The sequence below is a fragment of the Saccostrea echinata genome, unplaced genomic scaffold (assembly GCF_033153115.1).
Source record: "Saccostrea echinata isolate AGI-Se365-2 ecotype Australia unplaced genomic scaffold, CSIRO_AGI_Sech_v1 ptg000001l, whole genome shotgun sequence".
Classification (NCBI taxonomy): Eukaryota; Metazoa; Mollusca; class Bivalvia; order Ostreida; family Ostreidae; genus Saccostrea; species Saccostrea echinata.
In genome coordinates, this window is record NW_026889750.1 from 7,422,090 (window position 1) to 7,438,670 (window position 16,581).

The 16,581-nt window shown below is 32.7% G+C and overlaps 2 protein-coding genes across 2 annotated transcripts; both read left to right on the plus strand.

The window, feature by feature from the left end:
• The first annotated feature begins 247 nt into the window (after positions 1-247).
• On the plus strand, positions 248-7,533 carry LOC133183239 (uncharacterized). The gene is made up of 4 exons (XM_061318226.1): positions 248-298; positions 2,854-3,066; positions 3,484-3,694; positions 4,679-7,533. The coding sequence occupies exons 2-4, from the start codon at positions 2,854-2,856 to the stop codon at positions 4,942-4,944; spliced, it is 690 nt and encodes a 229-aa protein (XP_061174210.1). The 5' UTR covers positions 248-298; the 3' UTR covers positions 4,945-7,533.
• A 2,178-nt stretch (positions 7,534-9,711) lies between these two features.
• LOC133184311 (uncharacterized) lies at positions 9,712-13,798 on the plus strand. The gene is made up of 3 exons (XM_061319335.1): positions 9,712-9,991; positions 11,740-11,877; positions 12,496-13,798. Exons 1-3 carry the CDS (start codon positions 9,775-9,777, stop codon positions 12,732-12,734), a joined length of 594 nt encoding a protein of 197 aa, XP_061175319.1. The 5' UTR covers positions 9,712-9,774; the 3' UTR covers positions 12,735-13,798.
• Positions 13,799-16,581: the final 2,783 nt, after the last annotated feature.

The window sequence follows — 16,581 nt, forward strand, 5'->3', positions numbered from 1 at the left end:
GGGTTTTTGCATGTTTCGCAGAAAAGGATTTCGGGGTCAAAGGTAATTTCATTAGGTTATTTTACTATATAAATTTAATAATTCAGAAAATCCTGAAGGGGGGTCCAGGCCACCCCCCCCCCCCCACAACTGACTTAAATGTATTACTCCGGAATTCCTTTGTTTGTTTGGATTCAATTTTCTCTATTTATTAAACTTTAAATTTCCGGTTAAGGTTTACGTCGAGTTGAGTTTGAATGATGACTTCTGTCTTTAATCAAAGCATTAGCATGGTAACTTGAAGGAGGTATATACTTCGGTAAGTATTCCCAAGAAAATACTTTACCTCAACCTTTAATGTAAAGTTTCCGAATTATCAGGTCTTCATTCATTTCCGATTTTATTGTTGCGTTAAACAGGTCCAGTAGGCAGTGCAATCAGTATATTTAGCTACTTAGCTTGAATTACCTACCGTAGCTTTATTTACCTACTTAAAGTAGCTTCATTTAGCTATTTCAATGCAAGTTCTCATAATTTTGCTTTTTATTTAAAATTAGGGACCTATATACTATATGAATGTCAGACACCTCGGCCCAACGACACCTCGGCCCAACGACATCTCGGCCCATTGACACCTCGGCCCCGACAGGTCGGCCTAAGATTTGAGACACCTCGGCTCACGTAAAAGACACCTCGGCACAAACAAAAATGTATTATTTTAAACATATTTATTTGATATTTTCTTAAGTATTTTATTATTATAGGGACTATATGCGACGGATTATATTATTATATATCCATGAAATAAAAAAGAAAATAATTGAATAATCTTCCGAGAGTAAATTGACGGTAATTAAAAAAAAAATTGTCCATCACATAGTGCTAATCGTTAAACAAAGAAGAAGACGCAGCGCATCCTTTGAAGTCTCAAGCGCATGCATATGGGGTGGTGACAATGAGGAGTTAATTACGAGCAGGCTAAATTAATCCAATTGTTGGGTACAAACCACATATCTTCCTTGGTTGGTTTAGGGAAATATATCCATTATGCTCTAATATTACGCAAAGATCTATCAGGTTAACGTAACTTCTATCTGTGTAAGGTTAAGTTGAGTTTATAAATTAAAAAAAAAATCAATTAAGACATCTTATTGATCAGGACAGAATACCTCAGGACATATGCTACTGTGCACTGGTTTATACATATAATTATTATATATAGATAAGTGTACAAGACGCCCCTACTACAAAGTGATTTTTAAGTAAAAGAATTCTAAATATTATGAAATGAATAAAGTTGCATTTTCATAAGTAACAAAATAAATAAATAAATAGACCTCCTATCTCCCACTCAATAAATACAGCAGCTGACATCTATGCTGTCGTTCGTTCAAAAATTCTGAAATTATATGCCCGTTTATCGTATACATATCGTCATTATAAACATACATACATTTATATTACCATAGTGAATACAGATAATAATTCTAAAATAAAAATTCCTTGGGCCGAGGTGTCTTTAGTATGGGCCGAGGTGTCAATAATTTTGGGCCGACCTGTCAGGGCCGAGGTGTCAAGCGTGACGGGCCGAGGTGTCGCTGGGCCGAGGTGTCTGTCTACCTACTATATATATAGGTCCCTGTTAAAATTGACAAAAAATCGCAAGCACATGTACGTGACTACTAATATTTATACTAGAGAGTTTTAAAAAAGCAAATCAGAGCAAAAAAAGTTTAAACATTGCTGCTTTTTAACACTTTTGAGCAAAAGATGTATTTCCATTTTCTGAGTAACAGTACATGTAACTGTGCACAACCTTGTGTCTGCATCAAAGTGGGATTTTTGTACATAGGTATACAGTTTCAAAACATAACTATTAAGTTGTAAAGTACAGTGTCATAAGCTAATAAACATGTATAAATGCTTTAGGCCTAATAAAAAAATATGTTTGTTTACGGTTACCCGACCGACCCTATATTTTATCGCCGACCCAAGTTTTTTTCCGTCGAAAAAATCAGGAAGTCACTCATCGGTCACTTTAACTTTTACATGCATCTTAATAGGTCAAGCGTTTGAAATTGAAATCGAAAGTACTTAAAATCAAAATGGCATGTTTAATATCTACATCAACGTCTTTGTGTCTATCGCCCAAATGGCAAGCCCCAAAACAAAAGTAAAGCACCACACAATGGTAAAACTGTTTGTATTTCAACCAATTCATGTGAATTCATGTATAAAAAAAATCAATGAAATAAAAAAAAATCTTACCTACCGGTCCTCTTTTATTTCAGCATGTAACTAAACAAACATATTTTTTTTATTACGCCTTATCAAACTGCCTCTATAATTTAAATTAAACTGTCTGGAGAATTTTTTGCAAAGTAGGTCAAAGGCCAAGGTCAAGTGGTCTGTAATGCTGGTATTTTTCAAAATGTGTTATGATAAATATAGTGCACATGCTAAACATGCTAAATAGCATAGACTTAGCCCCACAAAAATATGCTGTATATTGGCACTATGAACTATTTTGAAGAAATTTTTATTGTACAATTTTGAACATTGCTAACAATTTTAATTTGAAAATAATGGCAAACAAAATTTACTATTTCAATTTTTGGAATTTTTTTCGTTATAGCATAGGAATTCATTTTTTTCAATGTTTCCAATATACATGTATACTATTGAACAGCATCTTATAAGTAGCAGATTTCTCCGTGAGAGAGTTTGACAGAACCTGTACCTATGCTGAGAGCAGTTGCATTAAAAGAAGTATAAATGCAACTGCTAGGCACAGGTTTATAGAGGAAAATAACAGAGTATATGCAGATATGAATTATTATATAGCACTAAACCTGTTTTTTTTTCCACTATCAGATGACCATGCTAAAAGAATGTTTGATAGTGAATATCTTAGTTTTATTTGTGGAGATTTGTGCAAGTGTGAGGAACTGTAGCTACCATGAATACTGGAACAAATCAACAAAGAAGTGTCAGCCCTGCTCTCAGTGTCAGCTACCACAAATAACAGGGACACCATGCACAAATACATCAGATGTGGTCTGTATGGACCTAAAGCATTTAAACTTTGTAAGTATGAAGCATAAATTATGATAAAGTGAACAAATTTTGTTGACATTACTTAAATATGTATGGTGTAATATTGGAAACTATTCTGTATTTCAAACATTTTCTCTCTGTTAAACTGTATAAACTTGTAAGTGCATGGTACATAGTTTCAAAATGTTGTGATAAACTCATACATGTATAAAGGTACATGTACATGTAATATATAATATGTTCAAAATATATTGTGGGTAAAATAACGACACTGAAATATATAAATATATAAAAAATAGTCAAGTAGTGCAGCAAAATCATTTATGGTGAGTCGGATAATTTTTTTTCCCATATTTAGTCATCACCACTCATCAGATCAAATATTTTCTATATGTAGCTAGAAGTTCATATAACTGTAATGTTATACATGTCAGACATCTTTTGCAGAGTTTTATAGTGGATGATTCTCCTAAGGTAACATCACGTCTTCCATTTCAAAGAGATCTTTTGTACTTGGAGGGAGAAAATGACACCTGGAGGCTGCTGGCCTATATCCTAATTGGTGTTCTATGTTTTCTAGTCGTGACAGTTATTGTGAGCCTGTTAGTGTCATGGCACTGCATCAAGAAGAGAAAAGCCACAATGAATAGAAATTATGGTAAATATGTACTTAGTTTCTGTTGCTTACCTATATTACATGTAAATTGTGTAATGAGTATTTATTAATTCCTAAGAATGATGGGGTTGGGGGTACCACTCCTTAATTGTCTGTTTGTGTCTTTATTTGAACTTGGTATACGAAGTTGAATCTTACATTTAACAATTCTTAATTTGTTAAAGATTGGACATCATACATGTTTATATAACATGCTTGAAGTGCTTTTCACATACACGTGTGTCTGGATTTAAGAATTTGTTAAATGCTCATTATGCTAGATAGCAGATACTCTAGCTACATGTAACTATGGCCATCATCATCCAGTTATGGTGTGTTTGCTAATCAGTGCTGCAGATAGCTTTAATTCCACAGAAATTATTTTTTCCCCTTTCCTTACCATCTTATCACAGCAAAGTACATGAACCTTTGTGTTAGCCATTTTGTATTTCTTCAGGTAGATTTCATGTTAAGCATTTCAATAAGCAACTTTTAAGTGCAATCTGCAAATTATTTTTCTTCTAGTGCCACCATCTTCATTTTAATTTTTTTAAAAAGTGGTGCATGTGCAATTTTTCTAAATACAGGAGGAAATTTTAGGGTTATCTTTCTTTGCAAAACTCAATGCTATCAATCGGAATGCTCCTGGAAAAATGTTGAGTCAGTAGGGAAAAAAAGCACAATTACTATAATACTATTCATATACATGTACTCTCAATATTCTTGTTTCTCAATGGTGTTTAACATTTTTTTAGAGTGGCATTTTTTTGTTGTTGACAATTTTAAATTCAATACTGTACATGTATGTGAACTAGTAAGTTTGTACTTATTTTGTAAAATTTTAGGGATTTAAAAAATACATTAACTACTTTAAAGCAATATAGTTCTTCCAAAATCTCATTTAAGTATGTGTTTCTGTAAAACGTTTTCAAAATCTTAAGTACAGGTATAAATGTCGTTAAAACGTGATACATTTTCTGTGTTTAGTGGAGGGAGAAGGGGAATATGTGGTGATATGCAGACTTCCCGATCTAGTCAGCCACCCTCCACCTACAGAGATCCTCCCTGGATCCCCGCCCCTGAGTCCCCACAGACGGTCCTCCAGACGTTCTCGATTTTACCGAAACCACAGAATCTATCGCCCACAGAGACGTCTAATGAATGAGTATGTGGATGATGTCTTTGAATCAGAGGATTCCGGAGGATCTCGGTCCATTCGGATACCCCTTCACACTATTCCAGAGGATATTTGAGGAGATATCCATTTCATAGGAAAGAATAAAATGGTTTTCTTTTTTTACTTTCTATATATAATTATAGTGGATTGCTAAGGAAATTCATTTTTTTTTCAACCAAGTAGGACTTAACATCCATTATTTCTAGAAATGCATTTAGTGTCTTTTCCACAAGTCGTTTGTATTAATATTTTGCCATATGTCTGATCTCAGTCAAACATAGATAGATATTTGTACATTTACTTTAATACGTTCGGTAGGGTACTTTGTTCTGCTGTAAATAAAAGAATTACGGAAATTTGATTTAAGAGTAAGTTGAATGTTTGCAAGTAATTTTCCCCAATTGATATTTGCCTCAAAACTTACTAAAACTATTAATTTTTAATCGAATATGTCATAGGATTTTGTGTTTCTCAATTGTTACAAGGGATGAATTTATTAGCTATTTTTGTCTAAAGAAATACACCAATTAACAAGAATATAAACTTGTTGAAACAGGAAACTTTATAACTCTAGCTTAGCCAATCTGTACCTGCGTCGTCACTGAAATTTTATAGGACAGACAATCAAAATATTGGATATGTCACAAGAGGGCACGAGTAATTCATCATAAACGTTTTTTTTTCATTGGCAATAAACCAGGAACTTATTTAAGATTTTAAGTGTTAAAAATAAATATTATTTTCCTTGATCGATTTAAATAAAATTTTGAGTCTTGTCACGGACTGCTGCAAAGTTTCTTTGAAGCATCTACTAGTATAAAAAAAAATTGAGGGTATAAAAAAAGAGTATTTTAAAAAGAAAGTTGAGAGTCAAATTTCTAATGACGACATACATGTAACAGTATTTTTTATTTCAATCCATTTTATACCGGTTATAAATTGAACTCGGTTAGGTACACAAGATACATGTATTTAATTTGACCATAAGAATTGCAGCCTCTTATGTGTAGAAATATTAACACAGGACGAACAAAGTGAGTTTGATATACATAGACTATGTATATAATATGAACAATATGCCAGAATTATAAGGATAATGCAAGTGAATACCCGGTAATATTAAAAAAATAAATGAAACAATATCTTTCATATGTACATGTAAATAGTACTTTTATGAAATATTTATTCATTAAACCGTCAGCGTTTATACTTATACACGTAAAAACCTGTTATTTACATGATTATGTCAATTTAAGTGTCGTGGATAATTTCTTTCACACTTTTATCGCTAAGAAACACAAAATTGAGGAAATCTTTGTAACATATAAAAATATAAAGATACGGTAAGAACTGAAGTACATTGTAGATATTTTTTTTTTAAAAATAAATTCTAGTCCGAGATTTGAAAAAAAATAACTGTAAATTCAAATGTATATAATATATACATGTAGTACCATATTGTGTTCATGTTTATTATGACTGTATATATCTTGGACATTATAATTTGTCAAATTTTTCATGTGCTTTTATTCATAAACAGTAATGTGCAGTACAACTGCTTTAAACCCGCTGTAAATGTTTTAGTCACAAGTCAGCCAACACCAGTATTTTTGATATTGATGCTTCGCCATCTGATGCAAGATTTACGAAACCAAAGTACAGTTTCATGTATTTTTGACTTCTGTAGTTCTGTGTGGTTAATTGTTTCTTTGAAGTTCGTCTAAAATAAAGTAAAACACTCGGTCAGCACAGTCTTGATTTTACTGAAAATTACTAAGGTCACATTTATGAAATGGTTGTATCAGTGTTCGTATTTACAACGCTGATGGTTATTTTTTCCCCGTTTTTATATGACGTCAAGCATTAGCTCTGTGAGCATATATATTTTTTTCTTTTTTTTTCCTTGTGCTTGATGTGTTAAAGTCAAGTTTGTTTTAATATTGTCAGAAAACAACTGGCCGTGGACAAGACAGATTTTATTTCTCCAGTATTTTTCAAATTTTGAACGTTGTACTTTTTGTGCTTTTGTATATTTTCACATTGATCAATTGTACTTTGTGCTTTTGTGTATTTCCACATTGATAAATGTCATCAGTTTCATTTGTGCTATACAGTGAGTGCTATCTCAAAAATGTGAAGCGTAAAAAAGAAATGTTTTGTTTTAAAATTGCCCATAATTCTTTACATAAGCAATTTAGAGAAAATAATGAAAGATAAGGTAACTTTTATACATAAACAATTTAGAAAAAAATAATGACAGATAATGAAAGATTTTTCAATATTTTTCTATTAGCTGAGACTTTGTTTTATGGTCTGTATGCTGAATGATTTTAGTATTATTTAAATGAACTAAAACCTGGGGTGATTTTAAGTAGAACAGATTGTATGTGTATCATAATTTTTAACTGATAAACATCTTTTTCTTTTAACTCTAATTTCTGCTGGCTAGCAATATGCAAATATTTTATGAGCTTCACTGTTTTATATTACGTTTTTTGTCTTACACAGATGCAGGTAGCTATTAGTTATTGCTAGATCTCTCATGATTGTGTACTATAATTGATGTGTTCACTTTAAACATGCGTTTTCTGCTATTATTTTCAGTTTTTTGCCATGTTTCTGTTTATTTTTATTGTTTAATAAATTGGTGCACTTTAACGGCAAACTCCTGATGGCTTTACCTCCATCTCTTTTCTCATAAAATACCTTTATCTCTGTGTTCTAGTATCTTCAAGTATATCTTAAGGATGGTAGCTTCCCATATTCAAACAAACAAACAAACAGGGGATTTGCCCAGGACATTGGAGATCACGAGACTCTTAGTTTGACTAAGCTGTTGGGGAGGGGGGGGGGGGGGGTACTGCAATTTAAAATAAGTTCAAAAGTTATAGTATTCAAACCTCGTACATCTATGATTAATAGGAAAATTTCGCCAATAATTTGGATATGCTGGGGATAGTGAAATATTACTACGTGTACATAAAGAGGAGAAGTTTACGATGGAACAGTAGATTCAACGTCATCCTGTTTGTCATATAGTTTAGTTGTCAACTGGTCATTAACATCTATAGTCAATAAAACATCCATGTGTGAAACAGATGAATCAGGCTCTGTGGTTTATTTCGATATAATTTAATTAGTTGTAACACGTCATTTGATTGGATAAAAGATTTCGTTTATACCGTATAATGTGCCTACGTCACAATGAGTTACGTCAAAAACGTATTATTCCGCTTGACGTTACTTTTAAAATATGCTCAATTTGAAGCCATTTTTGGAGGAAAAATTGTTTTATTGTCTATACTGAAATTAAATAATAAGTAATAAAGCTTACTTTAACCTATGTTATACGATAAAACATAACTTGGGGCAGTTTACGCTTTTTTATAAACCGCTTCGCGGTTTATAAAGCTAAACTGCCCCAAGTTATGTTATATCGTATAACATAGGTTAAAATAAGCTTCATTCTTTAAATAATCAGATGTCGATTTAAAGGTCACAACAAGAGTTTTCTTCTTTTTTTATTGAAGAAGTTATGAAGTTAAAAAAATCTTTTCATTGGTTTATCGTGAGAAATGGTTGTATAAAACGTTGAAAAAGTCGTGCGTTTTGACGTTATCATCCTCACAACCTCAGGGGTCCCTAGTCCACACGTGGTCATTGGACCCTGACAAACTTAATTCGACATTTTCTCATTGAGAAGCACCAATCAGATTAGATCTTTCATAAGAAGACATTTAAACGCAAATAGAAAGTAAGCAGTTGACACCTCAAAGCACGTGTTACAGGTTGTATGTCACCGAAAGGTTAAATGTGATTGGTCGAGAGATAAGAAAAACAATCAAGATTAGTAATTTCCCCGAAAGACGTCGCTGCAATCAACCCGTAGAATATCGAAGAAAGTTTGTCAGGGGTCCAACGGCCACTATTGGAATTAGCACCCCTGACGTTGTGAGGATGTGACGTTATTGATTTTTGAGGATCCGCATTTGATTTACATTAATTTTTTAATACGATGTAGCACAGTACGTACGTCTGATTCAAGTTTCTCCTTCGCAGCAGTTAATATTTTTGTTTATTTCTGCTTTAGCAGTCCCAGAAAGCAGTCCCCGGGACTGCTTTCTGTCAGGTTGGTCTGGTTCAGGTACTTTTACGTCTTGAATTTCCCCTCGCTATTTGCTTTCATCCACAATTCACCAGTAGAATCTGGGAGCAAAAGAAAAATGATTCATTTGATAATACATTTGTAGATGGCGATTTATATATATAAAAATGGGATTAAAAAACAAACAGAAAAATGAACAAGCTTTATATATACATGTATGTGGATGATATCAGTAAAGGAAGACTTATTAACAGGTGTGTGTTCATCAAACACTTTTTAAATACAATGTATGTATAAAAATAACGGAAATTATTTTTAAAGATTTGCATATTAAAATTATAAACCAACCTGTGGTAAAAATTAATAGTTTTGTAACAACATGAACAAGTGAATATTAGAAAACCATATTTCACAGAAAATTAGGAGAGAGAAAAAAAAAACATGAAAACCCTGTAAAGACCTGCATTATGTGCTTTCTTCCGTCATGTAATAAATGAATTATTTAAAAAAAGCAACGCTTTAAAAAATGTTAAAGTTTATCAATACGTAGAATTTATGTGCCAGATTAGTCACTTCGATCGCCGTATTTGCATATTATAGAGCTCTACAGAACTGTATCATTCAGTGCCTTGCGGGAATGTATTGATGTTTTGATTCTCTGCCTCCGTCTGTCCGACATCTTAGCACAACCGAGTAGATAATATGGCTCTGACACCGAGCATTCCAATCCCGCGCGACTTCCGGCGTTTCTTCACATCCGCGTACGATGTCGTTTCCTGATGACTGGTGGGCTGAGCAACCATGGAAAGAAAGCGACTGAAAACATGGGATTACATCGCGCTTGTTCTTGTTATTTTTGCCTTTCTGCTACAGGTGGCGGGGTATTTCATACCCACGTGGTGGTCCTACAATGACCCCTCGGCTCGGCATACGATTGTGGTGTCCATGCTTGGCTCTGTTGAGAATGAAGCTGAAGTGGAAAGAACCAAAACAGTTATCGAGATCGAAGGAGGAAGGGGTGAGTCTTCCGTTTTTTATTTGATACGTCATTCTCCATTGATATTAGGACAAGTTTTTTTTCCTCTCCAGAAAAGACATATTCATATCTGAAATAAGTCATCTAGCCAGAAGGTAATGTTTATGTTTATTATTTCCTCTCAAGTAATCGGTACTTTAAATCACTTTCATCGTATTAAGAGATCAACATAATGATGTGCTAGCCATTCTTTTCTTTGATCTTTGGCTGTTTATACTTGTTTCGTCGTCCTATGATCATCTTTACACTCGATTTTTTTTTGTCGATATTGCGATGGAAAAAAAATCTTCCGTATGCAACTGTCCTTGGGGGAAAAATTCATATACCAAGATAAACAATTTATAAATCATAGCATTTGTGATTTTGTTGTTTTATGAGTAAAACCGTAAAATAAAAAGGGGAAAATCAAACTATACATAAAATATTCCCAATTGTATTTTCATTAAAATATGTTGAAGTTTAATGACTTACTCGGGCAAGCTATTTGCAAATAAATTTCCTGCTTATCTACATAACCCCATATAAGTGAGTATTATGAGTAATGGCGGAAATTGTAACTTATTTTGTAATGCAGTAATTTAGACTAAGTACAAATACCACGAAAATTGGAGCGGTGTAAAATTTCTGTACTCAGAATTAACGTACAAGTAGAGTTTGCACTCTCAAATTTCATGGAATAAAGGCTCTTTATCATACATGTATCTTCCTTATGAAGCGGCATTCAAATAAATACAAATCTTACGTCAAACTTTATAATTAATTAGAAGGAAATAACCGACCATCTTAATTGAATCGACCTATAATCTCTAAATACAGTACTTGTACGTGTATCAGAACGAAGTCTTAAATCAAAAGAGATCTATTTTACTACTGTTTTTATCTTCGTTAGATGTGTACATATGTTCCTCTATGGGGCAAACTATTTCAGGAATGTCTGTGATGTTTAAACACTAGTGAGATCACTGCTTTTCCAAGTAGTCAACGTAATAGAAAGGATCCCCTTCACACGGATCCTAAAAACAACCAGATATATTAAGGTTATCTGCCTAATCTTAAGCTTCTCCCATCAGCTATCTTGATTTTCATGTCCTTGAACTTGTAATTTTGTTTCTAGAGAAAATACAAGTTTTCGAAAGAAAACTGCTTATGTGAACTAATTTCTTGTATATATATAATATATATATCTTCGCATAATCATGTTCTGAGCATTTCTTATCAGACTAAAAAATAAGGTACATCTATTCATTATAATGACACTTGATGTTTTAAGGACTGTGTTGTTCGCATTTCGTTATTACTTTGGCATAGAAATATTGGTTACGCTAACGAGATTATTTTTTAAGTGAAAAGGGAACGTTACCAGATGAAAACTATACATTAGGGATTGAATTACATTGTTATATTAAAAAAAAAAAAGCAAGTTCCCCCGGAAAAGCTTTTAATGACGTGGGCGCCGACCTTGTTACAATTAATTCATGATACAGTCTAAATTGTTACCAAAGAATGGTTTACAACAAATAAATGAATTGATTAATAAAAGAGTAAACAAAGAAATAAAGAAAAAAACCGAAATACTTTGTTGATTTTAGAAGTGACAAGAAGTCGAGTCTATCCTTGTTGAAAGTATCTTCCACAGTCATCAAAGAAAGGGTCCAAATAAACTGATAGATTAAAAATATAAAAAGTAATTACTGTTACTCTATTACCCACTGTGTTTTGATAATTTTCAGAATGGCTGTTTATATCCCGTGCCTTTGGTGCGTTCGGAATCCTGCTGAATTTCCTGTCCTTTATTTTCCATCTTCTATACATGTGCATAAGATATGACTGTAACAGATCTGCCTCTATTTACCTTCTGGGTGCCTCAAGTAAGTTATTTTTGGTTTATTTTGTCTTATTCTAACTCTAAAAAAACTATACAAGAGATTTGATTGATATATTTATCAGCGAAAATCACTGTTTTTTCCGGATTTCATTTTTCTTGCTATTTTGGTGATTCGCCAATAATTTAATTTACATGTATGTATATTTACTTGGAAAATTGATCAAATCTATGATAATTAAGAGGTTTACATTTTTTTTTTCATTTACGAGTTTATGTTTTCATAGAGTGTTTTGGCAATATTTTAAACTATTATTTGTTGTCCAGGTATCTCTACAATCTTTACTCTGGGGGGACACTTCCCTCAGTATTGCTGAAAATGAATATCTCTTTTCTTTTGTTCATTCTTATATTCAGCATTCTGGCAGATTTAATTGATTGTCCTTAAAATGTGTATAGTCAATAATTTAGCAGTATATGTTTCTATGTTGTGAGTTAATTTACTCGTACATACTGTTGGACACGTCTAATTCAATCTTTTGTGATATAACATGTAGGGAGAGGGCGAATTAAGTTTTTAGAACTTGTGCCCAATCCCATTGTATATATTTATTGCAATAACATGTTCAAATCAAATCAAATCATCTCTACAATCCTCTTCTAGGTTTGTTTATACTTGGAGGTGCAATAGTATTTGTGGCGTTGTATAAAGAATTGGCTACCAATTTAAAACCCGACTTGCAGACATTAGGATTCCCATGGGGAATTTGCATTTTGGCGGGAATTGTCACCATAGCGGCGTCCATAGTAACGGCAGTAGCAACCGTGAAAAAGGCCAATCAGTGGGACTTTGAGGATGACGATGATATAGATTTCTCCGAAGTTCAAATGAGAAGAAGATAGACAGTTCAAATACAGCAATTTTCATGTATCCCCTTCATAACTTTATAATATTGCACCGCCAGAGTTCACAGAGTTCAAAGCGTATGAATGGAGTTGAAGTCTTTGTTGTGGTGAAGTCAGTGTTGAACTGGTCACGAAACATTGAAAATCTACCAAACCAACTTGCTGTTATAAAAGATACATTTCTCCGAAGAAGCTCAAACATTACTCAAAGATTTCTGTGTCCTCTGCTTTACGTAACACATGTGCATAATGATAAAGTGTACAAGAACAAAAGATGGAAATACGTATAGTTGGATAATCAGAAGATTTTACAAACGCCTACAGAATGAGAAGGATTTGTTTTAAATTTTACTCATGATACAGTATATATAGACATATATGCCAGTATTTTTTTAAAATTAGATATAAGGAGATTTTTGTAGTTTTATCAACCAGGATGGATCAAAACAGTAATAATTTCCTTGTAAAGTGTAAACATGGATGTAGCAACACATATTATTAGTTCCTGTACAACACAGTGTCTCAGTGTGTCGTCAGTTTTACCTAAGATTTATCGGGGCTTCATAAGTGTCAAGTTTGCTTTTGCTTAAGCTTGGCACTTTTTATAAAGATGAACTAAATAAACCCAGAACAAGTATAGTTATGCCATGTGATATTTGTACCAAAAAGACATACATTGTAGCAAATACAAGAAACTTCTACTGCTTTTGTACAGTTGTACCCAATTAAATACAAACTTATCAGCAATCAAATCATATTCTGTCGCCAAAAAGCTTGACTTTAATACTTTTTATAATTTGAATGTATGCCCTTTTTATATTATATTATATTTGCATACTTTTATATACTATCAAACATAAATCGTTTTAAATTTTGATTATCTAACTGTGAAATCGAAATATGAATGTACATGTACAGTTGTAAAGATATTAATCTTATTTTTGTTGATTGATTTGTTTTAGCCAAATTCTATTGATTCTAAAATTAAGTCCACAATTTTTTTTTATCTGTGTTCTTTGTTAAACAGCTTTATATATATTAATATACCATTTAAAAAGAGACTTTGCTATGTAAACTTAATTACAAAAAAGCTAAAAGGTTACCTGAGTCACTCATATATATGTTTTTGTCCATCGTCTTGCGTTGTGCATCGTCAATTAGCTTTTGAACATTTCAGCATCTCAGGAACGGCAGCACCATATTCAACTAAATGTATAAAGCATCTACGGACAAAGAGGAACAAAAATTATTAACTTTATGGTCTCTGCCTCCTTGGGGATTGATGGTTGGAACCAAAGCCATTAAAATTAATACAATCTTCAAAAGTCCTTACCCATAGATAAAAGAAATCATTGATATGATGATAAGCACCGAATCCTTTATCGAACTTGTGAAATTCATGACCCCTGAACTCAGGATTCAGTCCCAGGTTAGGGTTAAGCAAGTCATACATTGAAAATGTATTATATCTTTTCACATCTTCTTCTTTCCTCATGGACATTTAGCAGGAAAATTGCATGATTATAATGAGTACTCAACTTTTTACCAAAATTGTGAATTTCATGGCCCTGTAGTGCTTTGTTCGGGCCTTAAGGTGGGCTTATTTGGTCATATTTAAAATTACGATGCATCGTACAAAATCATGTCTACTCATGGATATTTGGCAGAAATGTTGTTTCCATGATGATAATAATTACTTACCCGTATACCGAAATTGTGAAATTCATAACCCCTGACATACGGCTCAGGTCCCAAGTTTATTCATATCCTTGAATCATCAACTTATTTGGCAATAGCCTGTCTCGTTTTTGAAATTGTTGGCACGAAGAGCATGCTCTTGCTTATCGAATCAACTGGAAGACATAAACACTACATGCAAGTGATAATGATATTTTGCTACATAAATAAAGGAAGTTGACGATGGAAAAGTTGATCATAGTCTAGTTTTCAGTTTCCCATCAATGTCTTTCTCTGAAATATCTCTGAAAATCTTTCTCAAATATGAAACAGAAGTGTCAGACTCTGTGGTGTCTTTTATTTTGAGTTTAGAGAGATGCATCGAATCAACGTAGGAATGAAACCAAATATTGTTGATTGGTAAAAAGTCATCGATATTGTATCTAATGTCGAATTGAAGGCCACAGCAAGAGACTTTGTGTTTTCATATAAAATTTCTTAATAAATTCTGCTTAATATGAATACAAAACTGGTCTTATAACGGGGCACAATTATACCCATGGAATTTCCAAAAGATTGTTTGAAAACCTGGTCTCAGAAAACCACATGCAGAACTACTTTTTTTCTTCGTGTGATTGATTTACACTATTATAATGTCACAAATTTTCGCGGAAATCTGTCTCAGCACACTATTAAGTGCATTAAAGGCATACAATGGCAACTCAAAAAATCCAAGTAAGTTTCTACCCGCGGATTGAACAGAAAAATTACGCGGAATTATGAACCCATGGAAATAAGAACGTTTACAGCATTGTCCGTGAGAAACTCAAAACATATCCTTTTTTTATACCAACCTCGGAGTTTCTGTCTGTAGAATCAGAATATTTTTAACATAATAGATTTGCAGATGATCAATAACAAGGTATGCGAATTTACATTTTCCATTTTTATTGATGACCTAGGATGTTTGCAATTGACTTATACTATTAAACTAATACTGAGTACCTTGAACATCATTGTAGTTTTCTTAATATTTTCGGCACATCTATTAAAGCAGACTTGCTGTTTGCAAATTTTACTTTCTTTTTCTGATTTTGTACAAAGCAGACTTGCTGTTTGCAAACTTCACTTTCTTTTTCTGATTTTGTATACCGGTATGTTGTTTGTGAAGTGAGTCATTCTGTCTGTCCTTCCCACTCGGCGTTCAGCTCAATTAAAAGAAAATGTTCCGAATATTTTTAGTCCAAAATTCAGGGAGCCCTATAATCTTTCAAATGGGGTCAGAAATTCGAATATGAATTTCGTCCAGGGTATGTTAGACGTTAGGCTAAATATCAAGAGAAAAACCTCGACACTTAATCAGAATGGTCTTGGATCAAGCGCTTTAAAAGTATTAATTAAAGAATTATAATAGAAACTAAAAAGCATAGTACGTACCATCTATCGTTGCGTTTTTTCAGTAAACCATTAATTAAAAAAATTAAAACGAGTACATGAACAATATGTTATGATCCAGCTGACAAAGCTTGCAACAATATAATTTGTTTTAAAGCTTATTATAATATCTGCAATATTGAAAACAATTAATTGTCTTTCACTCCACATCTGAAAATTCCCCTTCAAAACTCTAAATCTCTCAAATAACTTTTAACATTTCTGTCTTCGGAAAGTGAATCTGATATACCGTACCTATCCTGGATTCCAAAATGTCATAAAATCCTTACAAATAAGGTACATGTACATTGCAGGGTCTTGTAAAATGCTCTACCAAGCTCCTATCTTTACTTCTCACAAAAATGTTAACTGCTGTGAAGGAGAAATTTCAGACGTACTGTGCTATAACATACATATATTCAAGAAGTGGTGATACTAATAATCAAATATGGATTCTTAAAAACTCTATAAGAACCTTTAAAAAATAGTGAATTACACATGTAATACATTTTTCAATAATCAATAGCATCAAAACGTATGACTTTTTAACACTTGATACAACTATTTCTCACGATATATAAAAGACCATGCCTTTTGACATCATAGATAACTGCTTTTTGACATCATAGACAACTGCTTTTTCAATAAAAATGGAGCCCTGAAATTTCCATATCTTGTGATTGGCCATCTACAAAAAAAAAAAAACAAAAAAAAAAACAAAAAAACAAAAAAA

Bases quoted from the DNA above. Each gene is read 5' to 3' on its own strand.
- LOC133184311 (XM_061319335.1), top strand. From the start codon at position 9,775: ATGGAAAGAAAGCGACTGAAAACATGGGATTACATCGCGCTTGTTCTT. The intron at 9,992-11,739 runs GTGAGTCTTCCG...GATAATTTTCAG, and splicing joins CGAGATCGAAGGAGGAAGGG to AATGGCTGTTTATATCCCGT. The intron at 11,878-12,495 runs GTAAGTTATTTT...ATCCTCTTCTAG, and splicing joins TTACCTTCTGGGTGCCTCAA to GTTTGTTTATACTTGGAGGT.
- LOC133183239 (XM_061318226.1), top strand. From the start codon at position 2,854: ATGACCATGCTAAAAGAATGTTTGATAGTGAATATCTTAGTTTTATTT. The intron at 3,067-3,483 runs GTAAGTATGAAG...CATCTTTTGCAG, and splicing joins ACCTAAAGCATTTAAACTTT to AGTTTTATAGTGGATGATTC. The intron at 3,695-4,678 runs GTAAATATGTAC...TTCTGTGTTTAG, and splicing joins CACAATGAATAGAAATTATG to TGGAGGGAGAAGGGGAATAT.